Source organism: Pelobates fuscus, chromosome 6 (assembly GCF_036172605.1).
Source record: "Pelobates fuscus isolate aPelFus1 chromosome 6, aPelFus1.pri, whole genome shotgun sequence".
NCBI lineage: Eukaryota > Metazoa > Chordata > Amphibia > Anura > Pelobatidae > Pelobates > Pelobates fuscus.
Genome location: NC_086322.1, coordinates 277,553,831 through 277,576,391, shown reverse-complemented (window position 1 = coordinate 277,576,391; position 22,561 = coordinate 277,553,831). Strand labels below are relative to the sequence as shown.

Genomic DNA, 22,561 nt, shown 5'->3' with positions numbered 1-22,561 from the left:
TACCAGTTTACATGCCTGTCAAGAAAAAAACAACAACAGCCTTTTACCAATAAGCTAGGTCCTAGATTCTAGAACTTAGATAATTGCAAAATACAACCAGCACTGTTCCACGCATGTCTTTAAGGTCTGCATACTATTCACATGCACCACCACTGGTACCGACCACTAGTAAACATTTACCATTTTGAAAATTGAACAAAAAGGTATTTTTTCTAATTAATTGCCATCGCAATTCCTTCAAGGCATTATAAAATGACCCTGCACTCTTCACTTGGGGTTTACTTAACAAATTGGCCCTTAAGGTAATATTCATTAAACAAAGAAAAGCAAATTCGGTTGAACTGAAAGCTGAATTGCAATGTTTAGGCAAAATAATTATGTTTGCCTACATTTTTTAATTTGGTGCTCTCATACATCTGACACCTTACATGTAATTAATAAAAAAAAAATACATACAGCATGAATAAAGAGAGTTTTTAATACTTCATTGTGGATACTACTTAATTTTTTCCCTATGGGATTAATTGATAAATTGCTGTCACTAACTTGTGTTGATGTAGTCATTAGCTCATATCAAATTACGCCCGATATGGCAAAGTGTTATGGTGGTGCTTGGCAGAGTGCTGGTAGACCATTTAGACCCCTGGGCTCTACTCTTACCAAAACTGTTTGATTCATTTACCAGAGCAGAAAAACAATCTCGTATGTATACAAACAAAAGAGGATACTGCTGCAGATCTACAAAATGAATACAAAACAAAATAATAGTGTAACACTGCTTGATAAGAGGCAAATGCACTATGTGGAATATAACTCACAAGAAGGATGAAATAATATCGCCCAAGGGTGCCTCCCCTGGTGCGGATGGGGGGTAAAAAACACTCCTCCTGTTTCAAAGATGACGGAGTCAGACTCAGGATTGTAGAGTAGAAAAATGTATACAAATATATAAGCTATTATTGTACCAGGTCCTACACGTTTCATCCACATAGGACTTCCTCATGATCCTCCTGGTATTCAAATGTATAACAGCAATAACAAATATACAAATAAGCAATATAATCCCTTCCCCCTAAGTCCATTCTTTTATATGGGTGGTTGGTCTTCCTCATTTAAAGGGATTATTTCTGGGAAATCCCTGGAGGAAGCTCTCACCACTATCCATTGAGATAAGTGCTGCCCTTTCACTTTCCTATTACATTTAGGTGTTAAGTGACTGTTTTTTCTTGTATATATAGTTACATAGTTACATAGCTGAAAAGAGACTTGCGTCCATCAAGTTCAGCCTTCCTCACATATGTTTTTTGCTGTTGATCCAAAAGAAGGCAAAAAAAAACCAGTTTGAAGCACTTCCAATTTTGCAACAAGCTAGGAAAAAAAATCCTTCTTGACCCCAGAATGGCAGTCAGATTTATCCTTGGATCAAGCAGTTATTACCCTACATTGAAAGATTATATCCTTGAATATTCTGTTTTTGCAAGTATGCATCTAGTAGCTGTTTGAACATCTGTATGGACTCTGATAAAACCACTTCTTCAGGCAGAGAATTCCACATCCTGATTGTTCTTACAGTAAAAAAAACCTTTCCTTTGCCTTAGACAAAATCTTCTTTCTTCTAGTCTAAACGCATGACCTCGTGTCCTATGTAACGTCCGGTTCGTGAATAGATTTCCACACAATGGTTTGTATTGGCCTCAAATATATTTGTATAATATTATCATATTGCCTCTCAGGCGACGTTTTTCTAAACTAAATAGGTTTAAATTTGTTAACCTTTCTTCATAGCTGATATGTTCCATTCCTTTTATTAATTTTGTAGCCTGCCTCTGCACTTTTTCTAGTGCCATAATATCCTTCTTTAGAACAGGTGCCCAAAATTGCACAGCATATTCAATGTGTGGTCTTACCAGTGATTTATAAAGAGGCAAAATTATATTCTCGTCCCGAGAATGAATGCCCTTTTTCATGCATGACAATACCCTACTGGCCTTGGCCACTGCTGATTGACATTGCACATTGTTGCATAGTTTGTTGTCTATAACAATTCCCAAGTCCTTTTCGTGTGTTGTTATCCCTAATTCGCTTCCATTAAGGGTATACGTTGCTTGTGTATTCTTTACGCCGAAGTGCATAACTTTTCATTTTTCAACATTAAATTCCATCTGCCATTTGAGTGCCCAGTCCTCCAGTCTATCTAAATCCATCTGCAGCAAAGTAATATCTTGCTCACATTGTATTGTTTTACAAAGTTTTGTGTCATCTGCAAACACTGAAACATGACTTTTAATGCTGTCTTCAAGATCATTTATAGACATGTTAAATAGAAGGGGTCCCAGAACAGACCCCTGAGGGACATCACTTGCTACCTCTGTCCAGCTTGAAAATTTACCATTAACGACAACTCTTTGTACTCTGTTTTTAAGCCAATGTTCTACCCAAGAACAAGCATTTTCATCTAGACCGATTTCCTTAAATTTGAACACTAATCTTCTGTGTGGAACTGTATCAAATGCCTTGGCAAAATCCAAATAGATCACATCCACTGCAACACCCTGATCTATACTTCTACTTACTTCTTCGTAGAATGCAATCAAGTTAGTTTGAAACGACCTGTGCTTCATAAAACCGTGCTGATTTTTGCTGATAACCATGTTCTTCTCAAGGAATTCTTGAATATTATCCCTTAATAACCTTTCAAATATTTTACCAGCCATATACAGAAAACAATCTTGCAGCAAGGATAGCGTTAACTACTTGTAGGGTGATAAGGGAAGTTTGGGTTACACAACAGATTCCGCTGTCCACGCGGACCTCTGCACTAATAGTTCACGAGGGCATCGCAAAAACCATTGCAAAGACCGTTGCTGATGGCCTTGCGACCCGCCAGCAACCCTCCCCACTAATAACCCCGCAGTGCACATGTACTGTATTAAGTGAGTTGTGGTCAGGAATATCGGTATAGTCTAAGATTTTGTTATTTACATACAAGTGTCCCAGTCTTGTGATGTCTCTATCATCACAGTGGGCAAAATATGTGGGTATAAATCCGGGTGGGAACAATTTATTGCATAGAATGGGTGTCAGTAGAGATAGAAAAGAGGACTGTTCAAATGTATCCCATCAATGGAATATGTAATTGTTGGTGCAGTTGGTGGGGGAAAGGGGACAATGAACCCTCATTTTAGGTTTGCTTTGCATTAATGATTTATATATATTTTTTTGTTATGTGACATATGAAAATATATTTTACTATAAAATGGTTTTATCATTGTGTTTTTACCCAATAACAATTTTAATATGTATGACTTCCACTTACACATTTCATGTTCAGCATTACACGTTATGTAATTTTCTAGAAACATTTTATTACGGATAAACTCATGAATATATTAAAACAGCTTCAATTCTTCAAAGGGTTATATGAGCTACCACTCCTTGTCTCCCAATTATAAATATTGTGTTTAAAGATTCAATTTAATCCCAAGGAAACAATCTGTGATTTTAACTAATTATTTGTCAGGCTTAACACATGCTCACATGAGTCAGTATTTACTAATACAATCTGAAACCTTGACAGAGCTAGTGCAAGATGAATATAATATAAATTCAAAATTAAACTTAAATTTAAGCTCTGCAAAAGTTGAGATAATGGGCCAATTATATATTAAAGCAAAGTTGCTACTCTAAGAACAAAGGGCATTCACCACAGAAACCAGTAGATTATAATGATTAACTCAAAGTCAGGAGATTTATAGTGAACCTGACATGAAAAATATACTTAACCTGAAATCCCCTATAAACTATGGCTATTTAATTTATCACAGAGATGAATGATATATTCTATTAAAAATGTTGAGATATTAACACTCAGGTCCAGCTCTCCCACGTCGTCATCTTGTGGGTTTTACATTATCATAACACTCAACTCTGGTCCAAAGTTCTGAAGAATTTCGGATGGTCTCTTTCCCTCCCCGACCCAGACAGGTCTATATTTATTTATGAAGATGTGCAAGACTTTTCATGTGAGGCTATATTCCAATCCACACAACGCTTTGATCAAATAAAGGAGATAAAACAGACTAGCAATCTTAAATGTACGAAAGAATACACTCAGAACATAGAAAATCCACCAGGAAGACTCTGTCTCCTTCAGTCCTCAAGCTAAACAATTATATATACTGTTCAATGTATTCAATTAGTAATTAATAAAAAAAAAATTAGTGGTTTATTCCCCATGTAAAGTCTTCACCTTAATGTTGCTTCAACAAAGGTCTCCTTATCTCCTTATCTCTTGTGGTTTGAGACATTTGTTTCCTTGACATGTGCACAGTCGCCTTGTCGGCCTATGCACAAAACCCCCCAAACAAATACTTAGTACAATAAATGACACTGACACCAGGGTTTTGGCAAAAATATATCACAGCTTTTATTTATTAATTAATTAACATAAATTATAAAGGTCATTGACCACATCAGGCCCACGTTGGCCTGCACAGTTTACCACATCAGTTTACAATTTAACCCCGGGACAATGACCCACCCTAACGTAACATAATAAACATAATACCCCAACATTGTAACATATTAGTTTTAACATAGAAACCTGACCATTGCCACCAAAGGGCATCAACCATTGCCACCAAGGGCACCATCCATTGCCACCAAAGGGCACCACCAGTGTAGGGGCATACCGAGACACCCCTACACACCCTGGTTCGGAGCTACCTATGAGCTCGAACCTACCAAACCAGTCCAAAGGCCTACCTATTAGCCCTGAACTCCAAACTTTCCCCCCATCTCACTCTTTCCTCCCCCAACTTTACTCTCCATCCCCCGCCGCGGTGACCAAACGGGAAACACCTGAAAGCAAAGGGAGCGTGGGTGGGACAACAAACAGGTAAGTGTAACTTTGGATTAAAAGTGACCGTTAGACTTAAAATGGCCGCTACTTATACTCCCCTAATAACTCCACCCCACTCCAACCTTAATCCAGCCCCCAACCACTGACAGCTAGCTGGCCTGTCTCCTGGCAATGTCAAGGCCCATTCCCCTTAGCTACGCTGCTCCATGGGCTACAGTGGAAAAATTCATTATTTTGAAGTTCTAGCAGACACGTAGCCTGTTCATGCCTCTACCAAATTAAAGGTCAATTTAATCAATATTCTGTGCTCTATACTCAGGAAGGAAAGTTTTATTTTCCTCCACTATTTTTTCTTTCCCATTTTCCCTCAACCCTAATAACCGAAACCCGAGTCCCTCAAGCCTACACGGTCTAAGTCCAACCCCAAGCCTCCTTTAACATTAAGACCCCACTAATCCCCAATGTTAACCTTACCCCCAATGTTAATACCCAATGCTAACCTACCCATAACACTAGTCCAATACTATCAATATAGAGATTCCACTAGCTAATATCCCTGCTGCCATCAACACAGGGATGCCCCTATTATACTCTCTGTGAGCACTCTGCACTTGATCACAACACAAAAGGGTATATTTCAAGTATATCTCGTGTTTTTGCCTGCTTGTTGGTATACACTGATCAGCAAAGGGTAACATGTAGAACGCTGTGTTAATAATGCATTCTCAGCTTTACCAGGGATGAGTTATGATCCCCTGCAGACAGTCGCCTATTCTGAACAGCTTCTGTACTGTATCATTATAAAAATAAAATAAATAGAATATACACAAATATCCAGTTTTCAATGTCTAAAAAAATAAAGATTACTGTATGCAACCATAGAAAAAAATAGAACTATTGCTTTAAGACTCGGATTGTGATGACAAATAAATATATATTTTAAGATAATTGTGTTGTTCATTCATAAAGATGATTATACAATATTCCATGCTCAAATCCAGTGATCCAAACAGGAAACTTTATTGCAGGTGTGTTAACATTTTTAGATATTTTTGCTTCTTTGATGCTAATTTCGACAGGGTGGAGTGAAGCTTTAAAAGTAACTCTGCAACAAATCTGTAAATGTGCTTAGATTGTTATTCAAACACCCACATCACTTTAAGATGCCTCACAAACCATATGACTTGAAAAAGAAATGCCTGAATGTTTATATGATCTCGGAGGTGGGTCATAAAGGATGAAAAGCTTGTTTCTCGACGCCCTTTACTATGCTTTTAAAGGAAGTCTTAAATTGAAGAAAACATTGACACTTCTTGCTGACAAGCTCCAAGAAATAGTTTATGCTCTGCTGTCATCATGAGCCATAGCATCAAGCAAACATCTTCTCTCGCGGGAGGTTTTAAGGGAAGTAACCACAGTGGCAATGTTTCACCAAGAATCGCAAGGCTTATCTCTGTTATACAACCGCAAGGATTCAAAAAAGTCAATCATGAAGTCATCAATAAACCAATATCTGTCCAAGCACCAGCGACCAAAGGTACCCCCATTATCAAAAGCAATCTCTTTAGTCAAAAAACTATATTTGGACGAATCCACGGTACCTTTCCTAAATTTAGCAGTGAAAAGAAGGAGAACTTGCTAACGGGCAATGAAAAGGGGACAATGAAGATACTAAATGACCGACTGGCGTCATATCTTGAGAAGGTCCGTTCGCTAGGCCAAGAGAATGCACAGTTGGAAATGAAGATCAGAGACTGGTATGACACACATAAACCCCAGTTGTTACCTGATTTCAGTTTCTATTTTGCAACAATTCAAGAGCTCCAGATGAAGGTAAGTAAATATAACAATTTTATGGAAAAGCGGTAAAGAAATTGACAAAAAATGTATAGGTTAAAACAGCATAGAAATATAAAATTATGAGAAATACTAAATTATTAAAATATATGCTATATTTTCATTTTTTTGATAAGCAAAGTAAAAAAAGAAATAAAATAAATATCAGCAAATGTTTGGAAATTTGATTGGAAACTCATTTTTATTAGGGAATTAGTGACATAGTGAATGAGCCTTTTTGACAGATTCCCAAAAATTTGGAATTTGTCAAAAAGGAATAATTTACTACATCACAAATTTCAGATTAATATACAATTTATTCATGGTAGATATTTCAGATATTTGTTCAACTTTGTTAATTTGGCCTAAACATGCAAATTCCCCGGTAAATTCATCCTAACTCCTGTTTAAGTAAATACACTTTTTTGAATCTTTTTTTTTACTTTGCTTTCAATCACATGAATCTGTAAAATGAATCTGCTGAAAGGTTCTCAAGACCTATATGGACGATTGATAAATTGACTAAAAAGAATTAGAGCATAGCAAACTGATAGCATGTTGTACGTGCATACAAAAGAACGAAAACAGGAGGAAGTTTTTCTATGTACTCATAAAATATATATAGAATACTGAAATTAATTAAAAAAATATATAAAATCTCTAACCACACAAAAACAGAAAAACATTGGGATTTTGGGGCATAGCTGCTGTCCATAGCCTTGAATTTTAAAACAGTGTGACTGACAAATTACACAGTTTTCTTCTTGCAATACCCATATCGCAGGTGGCCATCAATCAATCAATTACTGAATCTGTTTTATTATGTGTGCTTCCAATGCTTCTCTATGTTCATCTCTGCTATAACTAATGTGTCAACATGAGTGCTGGCATGATTTTTTTTGTATTGATATGCTTCCTGTGCTACTTGTTTTATACTCACTTCCCTTTTTTGTTAAAACATAGTATGTTTTATATATTAAAAAAAGCAAATTATTATATATTTTTTTTTATGATATATCCTCAAACTAAAACAAGGAGTCTGATACATTTCTATATTTCCTAGATATTAGAATCAGCTGGCGAGAATACACGGACTGCTCGTAGGGTAGATAATGCGCGACTGGCTGCAAGCGATTTTCTAAATAAGTAAGTCTTACTGCAGTCAATGTGAAGGAAATATAAAAAAAAGGAAATAAAAAGAGACATCTTTAAAGTGTGTTTTGTAATAACTTTTATAATGTTATCCGTGAACTATCTGATTTGAAAACATGTAAAGTAGTAAATTAAATCTATAACATTTAAGGTTTTGTATTTTTGAACTATGTCTTACAACCACTGTTTTTTTTCACAATGTATAGCACATATACAAAATGTGTAGAAATCCACACATCATATATTTTACATCATATAACATATGAAAGATTTAAAAGTGTAAAATATATTTAACAGCAAACAAAACATAAAATGTGAGCAAACAATGAGTGTCTAGGTAGGACAAGTGAGATTGCGAGACCGTGTTCAACATTTCTTTTACAATTTCAAGGCGGGTTTAGGGGTGTTATGTATAACACAGACTGATTTCTAAACATATTTACTGTAGTTTAAAGATACATTACCAGGACCAGTGCAAGCATCTTTGCCGCCTTTGGCAAAAACCAATTTGCCGCCTTATTCACTCCACCCACTCATGCAGACTGCATGCACACTGACTCAAGCAGACACACACTGATTAATGCAGATTTGCACACACTGACCCAAGCAGACAGACACACATGCACTGACCCATGCAAACTGATGCACACACACTGACCCTTGCAGACTGATGCACACACACACTGACCCATTCAGAAACACACACTGACAAATACACACATTGACCCATGCAGACACAGACATACAGATACACAATAACCCATGCAGACACACACTGACCCATGCAGACACACACACTGACCCACACAGACCCATACAGATACATACACTGATCCATGCAGATACACAGTGGCCCATGTAGATACGCACACTGACCCATACAGACACACAGTGATCCATACAGACACACACTGATCCATGCAGACACACACACTGATCCAGGCAGACATGCACACTGACCTATGCAAACTCACACTGATCCATGCAAACACACACTGACCCATACAGACAAACACTGACCCATGCAGACTGACATACAAAAACTTTCTGACTGAAGCAGACTAACACACATTCTCTGACACACACATTACGAGGTTCCATCTTACTTTTATTGCAAAGATCAGTTTGCCGCTCCTATGTTCACCTTGCCTGTGCCTGCCGGCCCATCACTTCCACTCTCAGCCTTTTTTACTGCACATGTTCCCACCCACTTCTTCCCACGTACAGGGCAAGGAGTGAGCAATTGAAGCACCCTTGCCCTGCTGCCGCAATTGATGTCTTGGAGGGAGGTCTGGCTGTGCAGGCTGAGGTGGATGCATCCGGACCGGTGTTCTACCAAGCGTGAGTAAGCAGCAATGTAAATGCTTCCTTGCACCTGGTAACATGGCTGGCGGCATACTCTGAATAAGTAATAATGAATCCAACTTCATAGTAAGGCAACTGTGGTACAAACGATCATAAAGCCTCTACCAGCTCTCCACCTTAAGCTGCACCCTTGGCGGACACCTAATTGGCCTGTAGTAAGTGCTGGTCCTGTACATTACTGTGAGTATTATTGTTGTGGAGCTCTGTTATACACCAACAATATGGAGCTCCTAGAAAAGAGGGGCAGAGGAATTTAGGCCCAAAATAGGGACTGTCCCTTCTAAACATAGAAACATAGAATGTGATGGCAGATAAGAACCAGTCGGCCCATCTAGTCTGCCCAATTTTTTAAAATACTTTCATTAGTCCCTGGCCTTATCTTATAGTTAGGATAGCCTTGTGCGTATCCCACGCATGCTTAAACTCCTTTACTGTGTTAAAATAGGGACACTTGGGAGGCATAGTACAACAATAGACTGTGAGCACCTCCACTTTCATAAACCATTATTATTTCCCTTTTTGGTGTCCATATATTTACACAGGTATGAAATGGAGAAGAAATTAAGGAAGGATATTGAGCAAGACGTGAATAATCTGCACGAAGAACTGAACGATCTCCAAATAGATATTCAACACCTCGAGAAACAAAGTCAGGAACATGAACAAGATTTGCTAGGGATGAAGAAGAGAAACGAGGATGTAATGTATACAGTCAAGATGTCTGGATAAGCACTGTCACTTAAAGGGACACTCAAGGGTGAATATAAAGTGGTTTTATTTCAAAGACCACTTTATATGCAACATGACTGATCCTTTAACCCCTTAAGGACACATGACGTGCCTGACATGTCATGATTCCCTTTTATTCCAGAAGTTTGGTCCTTAAGGGGTTAAAGGGGAATAGTCATTACTCATGTTTTTAAATATTACGTATCCTTATATTTAGCAAATACGTATTTCTGAGGCATGAAATATACAATTAAATGTAGAAATTCACACCACTTTAACTTGCAATTGGGCCCCTCCATCTTAGCTCCCTTCAATCATTATTATAAGTTATATTCTTTGTACCTAGCCATCAGTTTAGAGAAAGCGAGTAGAGGAGAAATTAAACAAGATTCATATTTCTTCTCTTCATTTGTAATGTTTGCCTTAATTTAAAGAGACACTCCAATCACCAAATCAACTTTATCTAAATGAAGTTGATATGGTGTCAGGAGGCCCCTGGGGCAACTCTTGTTCTCACCCAATCAGTGACTCCCCATTCACTAAAATGGCTTGGAAAAGAGAAAAAAAAATTCAAAGCCAGTGTTGTGAATGGGCACCATAACAACTTAATTTAGATGAAGTTGTTTTGGAACCTGAAGTGTGCCTTTAAGGGTAGACGTGAACTGAATCAAATTACAATGTAATTTGCTTAATCTTATTATAAATTAAAAACAAAATGGAAGCATTTGTCAATGTCAGTTTCAGAGAAGTGACAATTCTCCTTTAATATGTTTGGTCTGTATGTATAATAATAATTGGTTAAACTCCTTCACTGCCCAATTATTTAGTGTTTTTTTTAGTTTTTTTGTTTTGTTTTTTCACTACAAAATAATTTTTTTTTGTGTATATATTATATATATTTTCCTATTTATGTTGCCATACAACATAGTTTCAGATTTATGTATGTAGGTCTTTATTTATTTAGTTGTATGTATTTAGGCTTTGGTCATCTGTAACGTAAAAGTGTGCGTGTTTGGCTATGTGTGTATGTGCCTATGGCCGAAGGCTCTGTGTGTCGGAAAACACACTTGCATAATGTACATATTTTACAACTCTTCAATTTTCAGCATGCATTTGTAAATCTGTTGTCAAGCCACCTCAAATAATTTTTTAGAGAGCAGATTTCTAAGTTTTGCGTTTGTTAACCCTTGATCTTTATGACAACAGAAGAAGAATATAATAAACTGAAAAATGCTTTCAAAGAAAATGCAACAATTTAATTTTAAATAAAAAAAAGTTTAGGTAGAATTAACTGCTACAATGCTTTCTGTTCATTGAACTATATTTTTTTTCTAACACATTTGTATTATTTCTTTTTCAATGTTCGAATGCGATGGTAGGTGGTGAAGAATCTATATGGTCAGGTCGGAGCCCGAATCAATGTGGAATTAGAAATGACTCCAGCTGTGGAACTGAATAAGCTCTTGTCTGACGTACGAGAACAGTACGAACAACTTATGGAGAACAACAAAACAGAGGCTGAAAAATGGTTTATTGAAAAGGTGTGCTAGTGTTCTTTATTTTATCTGATGGATGATACGCAAGAAAGACATTAAAGGTGCTTCTTATTAGCGTCCTACAATCTATGCAGGATCAAAGTTTAGTGTCATCATGTTCCAAATATAGATATATTGGGATTAATGCATCTCTATACGGTTTTGTGCAGAATGTCAATAGCCCTGCATGTGCAGTAGCGTCCCAGTGCTTCTCTATGGGAAAGCCTTAGATTGGCTGGGATCATCAGTAATGACTAGTTAAAAGTGGAATTAAAGGGAACCTTTCATGGAAAAAATGCCTTACCTGGCCCTCCATTTCCCTGCGGAAAACTCATTGAAGAGGTGGGCGTTACACTTTTGCAGCACCCACCTCTAGGTCCATCCTCACTCATCTGTTCTGTGCTGACTTGCCCTGTTTGGGGACATTCCCCCAAGACGGCACTTCCTCCATGATGCTGACACGTTGGCTTCATTGCTAGTGTGCTGGTGTCTGAATGAGTGACATCACATCACTCCATTCCTATACTCACTAGACAGTGGTAGAAGTACCAGCTAGGGAGTTACAATATCAACCACAGTGCATGCGCTGTCGTTGCTATGGGTGGAGGGCAGAGGCACCATCTGCGGAAGCTCTCTTCTGCTCTCCCTGTCCCTCAATTCCTTGGCATTTAGTATCTATTGGGATATTTTTAAACAGGTTTTTCTGCAAATCTCTACATTTGCTAGCAAAACTGCTAGAGCAATGTACAGATGGAATTTTAAACTTTTTTGTGTACCATGACAGGTCCCCTATAAAAGTGAGCAAAAACTTAGTTTTTTTAATTGTTTAACCCCTTAAGGACCAAACTTCTGGAATAAAAGGGAATCACGACGTGTCACACACGTCATGTGTCCTTAAGGGGTTAAAGAGACACATTAACCTAAATAGGCAAAAGTAATCCCTAACTTCCAAAATGTATATTTCTATCGTTTAAGCAGTCTTTTGCATAGTTGTGACCTTGTTTCTATATTTGAGACAATTAAAGTATGCTTTAGGTTCGCAGACTGCAGAAGACCTGTAGGGTCAACTAGCTTGCCAATGTTTTATCTATGTATTTTTCAATTTTATAAATGGAAACATTTATAGTCTTTGTTTTCTTCATTTAAAGAGTTCGCAACTTCAAAGTGAGACTGGTAACGACTCATCTGAACATATATCAACACTCCATAATGAGATCATTGAACTGAAAAGGATTGTTCAGACCTTGGAGATAGACAGACAGAGTCAAATGAGCATGGTATGTTTCCAAACTTCTTAAACATTTAATGAAAATTAATGAAATATATTTCAGGTAATATGAAGTGCATATTATGTCGAAGAATACAAGAAGCAACTTAAAATCTATCAGGAGTGATGTATTAAACCCATCTCACTGCCACGCATCATATTTACAGGGTACCATTCATGCCTATTTTAACATATCTTCTTTGGAAAGATCATATATTGCTGTCTCTACATTGTGCTAGAAAATTAGAAGATTGGGAGAAAATCCTATTTAAAAATAAGTCTTTCCTACACCTGTCAGTCAATTATTTGGCAAAAACCCCATGCCGAAGAATTGACTGCAAGGGTGTAACGGCACCCTCAGGCATAAAGGGGTTAAACCGCCGTTTAGGAGATCTTCCCCTTGCAGATATACAGGCACAGCTACTGCAGAACACCAAACTCCCAAACTGGATACAAAATAGCACTCCAACTCCCGAACTGGAACCTCACAAATAGCTTCTAGCAGACGAACAGGAAAAGCAGACAATCAGCTTACACAATCAGTCTCTAACAGCATACAGTAAATCCCCCCAAGAACGAGACAAAGCTCCGTGTTGAGGGTCAAGCAGTGGTCTGTTTTAATTAACACTCACAGACTTTTATGCAAGTCCCCATGCAAGGGGATATCCCACAGGGAGGGACAACATGTAACCAATCCCGTACAGTAAAACATAAAACACACCCAGCACAAACACATAAAATACTCCCCTCTGCATGTGATATAATTACTGAACACAATGGGTTAATGTAATTTATCACAGGCAGGAAAAATACAGTTTTTACAGCATATTCATAACTTCTAAAATATACATCACATTCACATAAAAACACATTATATATTCACAATCAATCCATCAAAAAATGGCATGAATCAGACCAGGGGTTCAGAAGTTAGTAAAGTATCTTTTGGGGCCTGGCTGGCAGCATGGCTATCTGGCCCAAACCGGTTTTACAGAGCCCTCTATCCTGGAGACAATGGGGAAAATAATCCAATTATATCCAGGGATAGAGGCAGACTCCATTGAGCACATGTTACCAGTAAAACACAAAAGGATACAAAAATACATAACTCCTATCATACAGAATTGAACGGGCCAAATCTCCCAGGGTCCATAGTCACAGGGCAAGAGGCGGGCAACCAGGCTCCTCCAATGCAATGTGGCGAGATTGGTCTCGTCACAAAGGGGAAGCAAAAAGAGCTCCCACAGGTGGTACTTCTGCTCTCCCCACATATCAACCACCGAACATGCCCTATGGTTGCTATGGTAAATCACTAGCCGATGTTGCCAGTGAAGGCTAGGGAGTATAGAAACAGTACATTTTAAAGTAAACTTGCAAGACCCTAAGACGAGATAACACAAGTCTATGTTTGATAGAAGATTTAGGGGTTAATGAGAACCTTTCCTATTAGCAAATCAGATCATCTTTAAGAGGAGTAGAATGTGTTTTGACCTTGTAGTCCTGGAGACTAAATTACAAAGAGAAAAATGGTATCTATGATGTAATCTGTTCTCCTTGCTTCTTTCAGTATGGGTACTGGAGATCCTTTCGAACAAAATGGCAAAATATCCTGAATTTCAAAAGTCCCTTTAGAAGGATAGAATTTTATGAAGTATATGAGCCAGAGCTACCTAAAAAAAAAAAATAATAATAATAGATTGCTGTTGGTGATCTTGGGCACAACCTTAACATGTTTATAATGTTGAAGTAAACCTAAACAAAAATTAGGAAAATAAGGAAAAATAACAAAAATAAGGAATGGTTAATCTGTCTTTCTACAACCTGAATATTGAAGAAGACATCCACTAGATTATAATTTTGCCATGGAGAACTTTGCTGTATAAGTATGTATCTGAAAATAGTTCAGGTAATTTTTGACCTTATGTCAGTTTGTTTAAACTCTTCTTTTGTGTATTGCTAAGAATTTCTATGTATGAAACATATCACACAATCCATTTCATTTAATTTCAGAATTCAGCCCTGGAAAACACCTTGACAGAGAAAGAAGCCAGTTACAGTTCCCAGTTGTCACAGATACAAGGCACGATACATGACGTAGAAGACACACTTACACAGATACGAGACAAGCAGAAACAACAGAGCTACGACTACAAAGTTTTACGAGATGTGACAATGCATTTGGAGAGAGAAATCACCACCTATTGGAGTCTTCTGGATAAACTGGACATCCAGTAGGTGAACACTAGTAACATTGATTAGATGATTACATTGGAGGAGGGTTGGGAAAGCTATTCCCAACTGTACACCAGTTATCGAACTAGTGCAAGTATTTAAACGATCATTAGGAGAGTGAGTGGTTTCATATAGTAGTTCTATGCAATTTACTTTTCTCTAGCTACATAACACATGCTATAAAACACTATATTTTCTTGCTTCTTCTATGCTTCTGCTTCCTGTATTGAGTTTATATCATGTTTCTTTTGTGAGGACAACCATTCTTAATGGGACTCTTTTCTGTATGCATATTAAGCTAGGCAAGATATTTCATCATGTGACCTAGGTACCAGAATCACTACAGTTCAATGCAATGGTTCTGGGTAAAATAGCCTGTAAATAAAGCTGTGTAAATGATACCTTTTCTGAAATAATGTAGTGTTTACATCGCTGCCTAAGACCATCTTTTTTGGCGTCCACTTGGACAGACAGGAGAGAGAGAGACATCCTGGATGCAGCCCTGCAAGATGGTAGGGCTGACATTCTGAGTCTCCACTCTGTTCATTGAGACCCGAATGCTCCCCTATAGAGATGCGCTGAGTTAGGTGCAGTTGGTGACGTGCTCCAACCTCCCAATGCTTCCTTATCGAAAAGCATTGGATAGGCTAAAATCATTGGTATTGTTACCACATGAGGAGAGGTGACTGTGCTGGGAGTGTCTCTTTAACATTTTAATTCTTAAATATGGTAAAAGGAAATGTTTATCTTTGGTAAAATGTTTGCATTATTTTACAGTGTTCCAAGACCACCATTACCTGATAATATAGAAGGTAAGTTTGAGAAAAACAATACATAACTAATAATTAGACACATTCTGCTTTCAAACTATCTATCTATCTATCTATCTATCTATCTATCTATCTATCTTCTATCTATCTACCTATCTATTTATCCATCTGTCCATCTTTTTATCTTTTAAAAAAAATACACGTACATGCAATGCTTCTACTAAAAATAAATCTACGTGAACTAATATAGTATCATTGTGGTTTATTTTTCAGTTTTTCCAAAAGGAGTCAAAGTTCTATCGATCACGGAAGAGATGGAAAGCAGAAAAATCCTTTCTCCGCGAGACAAATTTTAAATCTAAATGTTTTTGCTGAGTAGCGCTAGTGGGCATAAAAATTCACAAGTTCTACGGACCAGAACTTCTCATGTCAGCTTTCCAGGAAATTGTGTTTACAATTACATCTAACTGGCTTGTGAAATATAAGGGTATTTATTAATCATGCAGGCTGAGCCATAATATAATCATAACTCAATACCCTATCATAAAAGTGAACTACCTTCTTCAGAAGTTCATCTTTGCATTCTTTAAGTATCATATATTGTATCATTCATTATTTTCTGAATTAGTTAAATTATTTTCAATTACCATATTATGATTATTATTTTTATTATTATTAATACTACTTATTAGACATGTGCAAACTTTTAAGTGATTCACATGAAATAAATGCTAATTGTAAATGTCGAACAAATCAATCCTGAAATTGGTTTGTTCGTAAACAAACCAAATAGAGTTTTAGAATCGATTTATTCAACAAGTACCAGGCACCTTAGTAGTTAATTTTTGCACGCCTACTATTTAGAAACTACCTTAATATATTACATAATTAAATCTCACGTGCATTATTCTATATGATTCAAAGTTACCATGGTAAGAATTAACATTTTGATTTGTCAAATATGATTTAATCAATACAATAATTACTATATTATTTAATTATATATTCAATATAAAACATTTTGCAATAATGCTACAAAATAGCCCACGGTCATGTATTGTGGCCAAAAGAACTCATTCTTAGGACTGGGGAAAATTACTAAAAATACTGAAATTTTAGATGCAGAAACATACTAAATTTCATCACGTTGATTTTTCTTTCTTCTAGGCATTTTATCTGCTATCAGTCCTGCAGAATTTATATTGAAATTAGTTTATTTTTTTTATTCTATAAGTTCTGGGTGAAATCTTAAAACAAAGATAAAGAAAATGTTGTCCCAGTCCTACCTTTGAGCCCCACAGGGGAGGGATTGGTGTTAAGTCAGAGATGACGGCAGAGTACAGAAATTTGCTCACTTATTTTCCACAATGTGACGGCAAACTGGGTGCCGATTAAACAACATTTATGATTGAGATGGAATATGAAATGTCCTAACCTTATGTTCTTCGTCGCTGTTGGACATTCCCAGCACAAAGAAGCCAGTAAAGTACATTTGTATGTTTGTGCATAAGTGTGTCTGTATGCGATTTTCATCCCAATGACCCATAGGCAGAGAGATTACAGGTATCCCGACTTCAAAAATTGAAAGTATTGAATGTTAGGCATGGGTGCAAGTTAGGCAGCGTTTATGAAAAAATTAAGGATTTTGCTATAAAAGTGCATTGAGTTTTACTGATTGTGGGTCGAGTTTACCTGAACATAGGCTCGAGAGTCACATTATTTTTGTATTTCCAACAGACCAGGACAATTGGGGATTTAGGCGGTTTCTACCATGCCTTTCAATAAATCTTGACGTGTGCATGTGTGTGAATGTCCACTGTATGTGGAGTCACAAAATCTAAACATAAATAGTAAGGGATGTTGTATCTACCCTTTAGATTTAAAATGCATTATTTTTATGTTTAATGGTGTTAAATTGGCTTGGTAGCCCCCATGGTTCTTGCATAAGATTTAACCAACAGACTTTTTAAGAATATAACACTGACATTGAATTAGCCTACAGTTACATCAACATATGTATAGACAAATTAGAATATGTTTCATATTGACATACGTGAATATGTGCATAAATGTATATCATTTTGCATGTAGAGCTAAATTATAAAGACTACATTATGTTTAATTATGTAAATTGCATGGGGGTGTTCGATTAATCCTGAAAACAGCCAAAATAAAGTGTTTTATCTATAATCTGCCTCTGTGGCTCAACTAGCCTATGATTGCTAAATTGTCTTAAATAAAATGTGACTAAAATTACAACAAATGGACTCCCTGTTTGATTTTCTTCTACAAATATGTGTAGTCTACAGAACCAGTCATTAAATAATCTACTTTCTTTTCCCACAAAGTGTTGTAGTTGTAAAGATGAGACCTCTCATGAAGACACATTGAGCTTTTTTTGTTTGTTTTCTATACCACGTCATACAGAAATATATTGCAAGATAGGAACTAATTAAAAACAATGAAAAGCTATTAAGGGAATACAAAGAAAGTATCTATCTAGTAGTGAACAAATGTGTCTAGATAGATACTTAGTGTCTAGACTCCTTACTTTTTCTCCATTTGTGCGATTCAAGCCAAATCTTCTACTTGAATAAACCATAGACATGTTTTCCTTTGCTACTTCAGCTACATTACTACACTCAACCACTTATCTTCCTCGTCCCTCGTACTTTTATTGTGGCAAGAGATAGAACATATGAAATGATATATGATTGCATTCTACGAAGAAGTTAGTAGAAGTATAGATCAGGGTGTTGCAGTGGATGTGATCTATTTGGACTTTGCCAAGGCATTTGATACAGTTCCACACAGAAGATTAGTGTTCAAACTCAAGGAAATCGGTCTAGATGAAAATGCTTGTTCTTGGGTAGAACATTGGCTTAAAAACAGAGTAAAAAGAGTTGTCGTTAATGGTAAATTTTCAAGCTGGACAGAGGTGGCAAGTGGTGTCCCTCAGGGGTCTGTTCTGGGACCCCTTCTATTTAACATGTTTATAAATGATCTTGAAGACAGCATTGAAAGTCATGTTTCAGTGTTTGCAGATGACACAAAACTTTGTAAAATAATACAATGTGAGCAAGATATTACTTTGCTGCAGAGGGATTTAGATTGACTGGGAGACTGGGCACTCAAATGGCAGATTAAATTTAATGTTGAAAAATGCAAAGTTATGCACTTCGGCGTAAAGAATACACAAGCAACGTATACCCTTAATGGAAGCGAATTAGGGATAACAACACACGAAAAGGACTTGGGAATTGTTATAGACAACAAACTCTGTAACAATGTGCAATGTCAATCAGCAGTGGCCAAGGCCAGTAGGGTTTTGTCATGCATGGAAAAGGGCATTCATTCTCGGGACGAGAATATCATTTTGCCTCTTTATAAATCACTGGTAAGACCACACATTGAATATGCTGTGCAATTTTGGGCACCTGTTCTAAAGAAGGATATTATGGAACTAGAAAAAGTGCAGAGGCGGGCTACAAAATTAATAAAAGGAATGGAACATATCAGCTATGAAGAAAGGTTAACTAATTTAAACCTATTTAGTTTAGAAAAACGTTGCCTGAGAGGGGATATGATAACATTATACAAATATATTCGAGGCCAATACAAACCATTGTGTGGAAATCTATTCACAAACCGGACTTTACATAGGACACGAGGTCATGCGTTTAGACTAGAAGAAAGAAGATTTCGTCTAAGGCAAAGGAAAGGTTTTTTTACTGTAAGAACAATCAGGATGTGGAATTCTCTGCCTAAAGAAGTGGTTTTATCAGAGTCCATACAGATGTTCAAACAGCTACTAGATGCATACTTGCAAAAACAGAATATTCAAGGATATAATCTTTCAATGTAGGGTAATAACTGCTTGATCCAAGGATAAATCTGACTGCCATTCTGGGGTCAAGAAGGACTTTTTTTCCTAGCTTGTTGCAAAGTTGGAAGTGCTTCAAACTGGGTTTTTTGCCTTCTTTTGGATCAACAGCAAAAAACATATGTGAGGAAGGCTGAACTTGATGGACGCAAGTCTCTTTTCAGCTATGTAACTATGTAACTATGTAACTATGTAAAATGATACAGAAAAACTACCAGCGCAAATCAGCCTCATATTTTTTTAAATATAATAAGACAAAGAAATCAAGCTAGGCAAACCCAACATGTCCAGGCTAAACTCGACTGTCTAAGAGGAAATTAACATCTTAGCTCTCACATTTAACTCTCTTCTTCGCCCTATTGTTCCTCTGCCGCCTACTAACTTGACCACCTCAGACTTTGCAACTCACTTCACTGACAAGATCTCTACAATCGTCTTCTTCCCCTTACAATACTTCCCCTAACTTCACTCCCTCTGCTGTTCTATGTTCATTCGCACCCACTACAACGGAAGAGGTTTCTGCTCTGCTCCAGTCCTCCTGCCCCACCTGATCCCTAGATCCAATTCCCTTGCACCTCATCCCTACTCTGTATTCTTCTCTTTCTAAACCTGTCACTAAAATTCTCAATCTCTCTCTCTCCTCTGGCATATTTCCATCACCCTTCAAACATGCAACTATAACCCCAATTCTAAAGAAGCCCAACCTTGACCCTAACTCCCCATCCATCCCCATCCAACTACCGTCCTATCTCGCTACTGCCTTTTGCGTCCAAGATCCTTGAAAGAGTTGTGCATGCAAGATTGACAGACTTCCTCGAGTCCAACTCTCTGCTAGACCCGCTTCAGTCTGGTTTCCGCGCTAAGCACTCTGTGGAAACGGCACTGACCAAAGTATCCAATGATCTACTCACTGCAATATCTCGTGGTCACTACTCTATCCTAATTCTCCTTGACCTGTCTGTGGCTTTTGACACTGTTGATCATCAACAGCTTCTTCTTATCCTCCGCAATATCGGTCTACAAGATATTGCTCTCTCGTGGTGCTCCTCCTACCACTCCCAGCGCTCTTTCAGTGTTTCTTTCTCTGGCTCTGCTTCTTCTCCCCAACTCCTCTCTGTTGGTGTCCCCCAAGGTTCAGTCCTTGGTCCCCTACTGTTCTCTATCTATACTGCCTAACTTGGTAAACTCATTAGCTCCTTTGGCTTCCAATAGCATTTCTATGCAGATGACATGCAAATCTACCTGTCCTTTCCTGATCTCTCCCCATCCCTCTTGACATGTGTCTCTGACTGCCTCTCTGCTATTTCTAACTGGATGGCTGCCCACTTTCTTAAACTGAACTTGAACAAAACTGAAATTCTGGTCTTTCCTCCATCAAGTGTCGCTACTCCTGTGTCTGTCTGTCTCCAAGTCAACAGTGCTACCATCAGCTCCACCATGCAGGCTCACTGCCTAGGTGTTCTCTTAGACTCCGACCTCTCCTTCACGCCTCATGTTCAGTCTATCACCAAATCCTGTCGCTTCCATCTCAAAAATATTGCGCGCATCCGACCCTACTTAAAGCCTAAGGTGCTGGTCCATTCCACTGTCCTTTCTCACCTTGACTACTCTAATCCGCTTCTCAGTGGTCTTACGTGCTCCCAACTTGCGCCGTTACAGTCCATAATGAATGCCGCAGCGAGGCTCATCTTCCTGACCGCCCGCACCTCCCACGCCTCACCCTTCTGTCAGTCCCTACATTGGCTTCCTGTAAGATATAGGGCTCAATTTAAAATTCTGGTTCTTGCTTTCAAATCTCTACATAATACTGCTACCACCTATTTATCCTCCCTAATACACAAGTATGTCCTGTCTAGGCCCTTGCGCTCTGCTGAAGATTTACGTCTATCTTCTGTCCGTATTCCCACCTCTAATGCTTGCCTTCAAGACTTCTCGAGGGCTGAAACCGTTCCTGTGGAACTCACTTCCCTACTCTATTAGATGCTCATCCAGTCCCCACTCCTTCAAAAAATCATTAAAAACACACTTCTTCATAAAAGCGTATCAATTCAACTGTTAATAGCTCCCGACGGATTCCTCTCTTGCAATTGTCATTAGTCTAGTACTATCCTTACCTTTTGTGCCACTTTACCCCACTCTCTCTAGCACTTCAGCTCATTGAGCAGGGCCCTCAACCCCTCTGTTCCTGTGTGTCCAACTTGTCTGGTTACAACTACATGTTTGTTTGTCCACCACTGTAAAGCACTGTGGTATTTGTTGGCGCTACTTAAATAATAACATAATAATAATAATAACTAAGCAGTGGAGGGGTCTATCTTGACATGAGTAATGACTGCAATAGTGTTAAGTTTTCACACAAGATGAGAACCACTGGATCCTAGGACATTGCTTCTGTACCATAGTTAGCTTAACATAAATAAATAATAATGTTTAAATAAAAGGCTTCATTCAACCAATAATAACAAGATACACAATCACACAAAAATAAATTCAGCGCAGAAGCAAAGTGATAATAGTCCAAAAGCAGCTGGAACACGAATATGGAGTCTCTCTTTTCCGATCAGAAAATTGGATAAAAACAGGGGGGTAGGTGCAACGCTTCAGTAATCCTTGACAAGGTATATGTGAAGAGAACCAGAGAAGGAATAATAGTGTAGTATTTAAAACTGTAGTGGTGATAAGTAAAATAAAAGATGTTCACTCACACTTTCCTGGAGCTTCAATACAGCTCCAGTGTATGCACCTGTGTGGAATAATCCCCGCCTATGGATCAAGTGCAGAGGCAATTCTTCAAGTTGTAGGTTTGGTAGGGGGTATTCTCATAAAAAACAAACAAATAAAAATCGTATATGATGAAGTATGTAGAGCTATGAAGAAAGGGTAGGTAAACAATTTGTATTTGTTTGTTTTTATGAGGATACCCCCTACCAC

General features: G+C 37.7%; 1 protein-coding gene across 2 annotated transcripts; it reads left to right on the top strand.

Annotated features, from left to right (window-relative positions):
- Positions 1 to 6,100: 6,100 nt before the first annotated feature.
- LOC134565840 (keratin, type I cuticular Ha5-like) lies at positions 6,101 to 17,170 on the top strand. 2 transcript variants are annotated; one of them, XM_063425508.1, is made up of 8 exons: positions 6,101 to 6,694; positions 7,761 to 7,843; positions 9,757 to 9,913; positions 11,323 to 11,484; positions 12,627 to 12,755; positions 14,756 to 14,980; positions 15,755 to 15,789; positions 16,021 to 16,073. In XM_063425508.1, exons 1-6 carry the CDS (start codon positions 6,218 to 6,220, stop codon positions 14,978 to 14,980), a joined length of 1,233 nt encoding a protein of 410 aa, XP_063281578.1. In that variant the 5' UTR covers positions 6,101 to 6,217; the 3' UTR covers positions 15,755 to 15,789; positions 16,021 to 16,073. The 2 variants fall into 2 exon arrangements, with proteins under 2 accessions (XP_063281578.1, XP_063281577.1); XM_063425507.1 differs by having other exon boundaries at positions 6,102 to 6,694; positions 14,756 to 14,976; positions 16,021 to 17,170.
- The last annotated feature ends 5,391 nt before the right edge of the window (positions 17,171 to 22,561 follow it).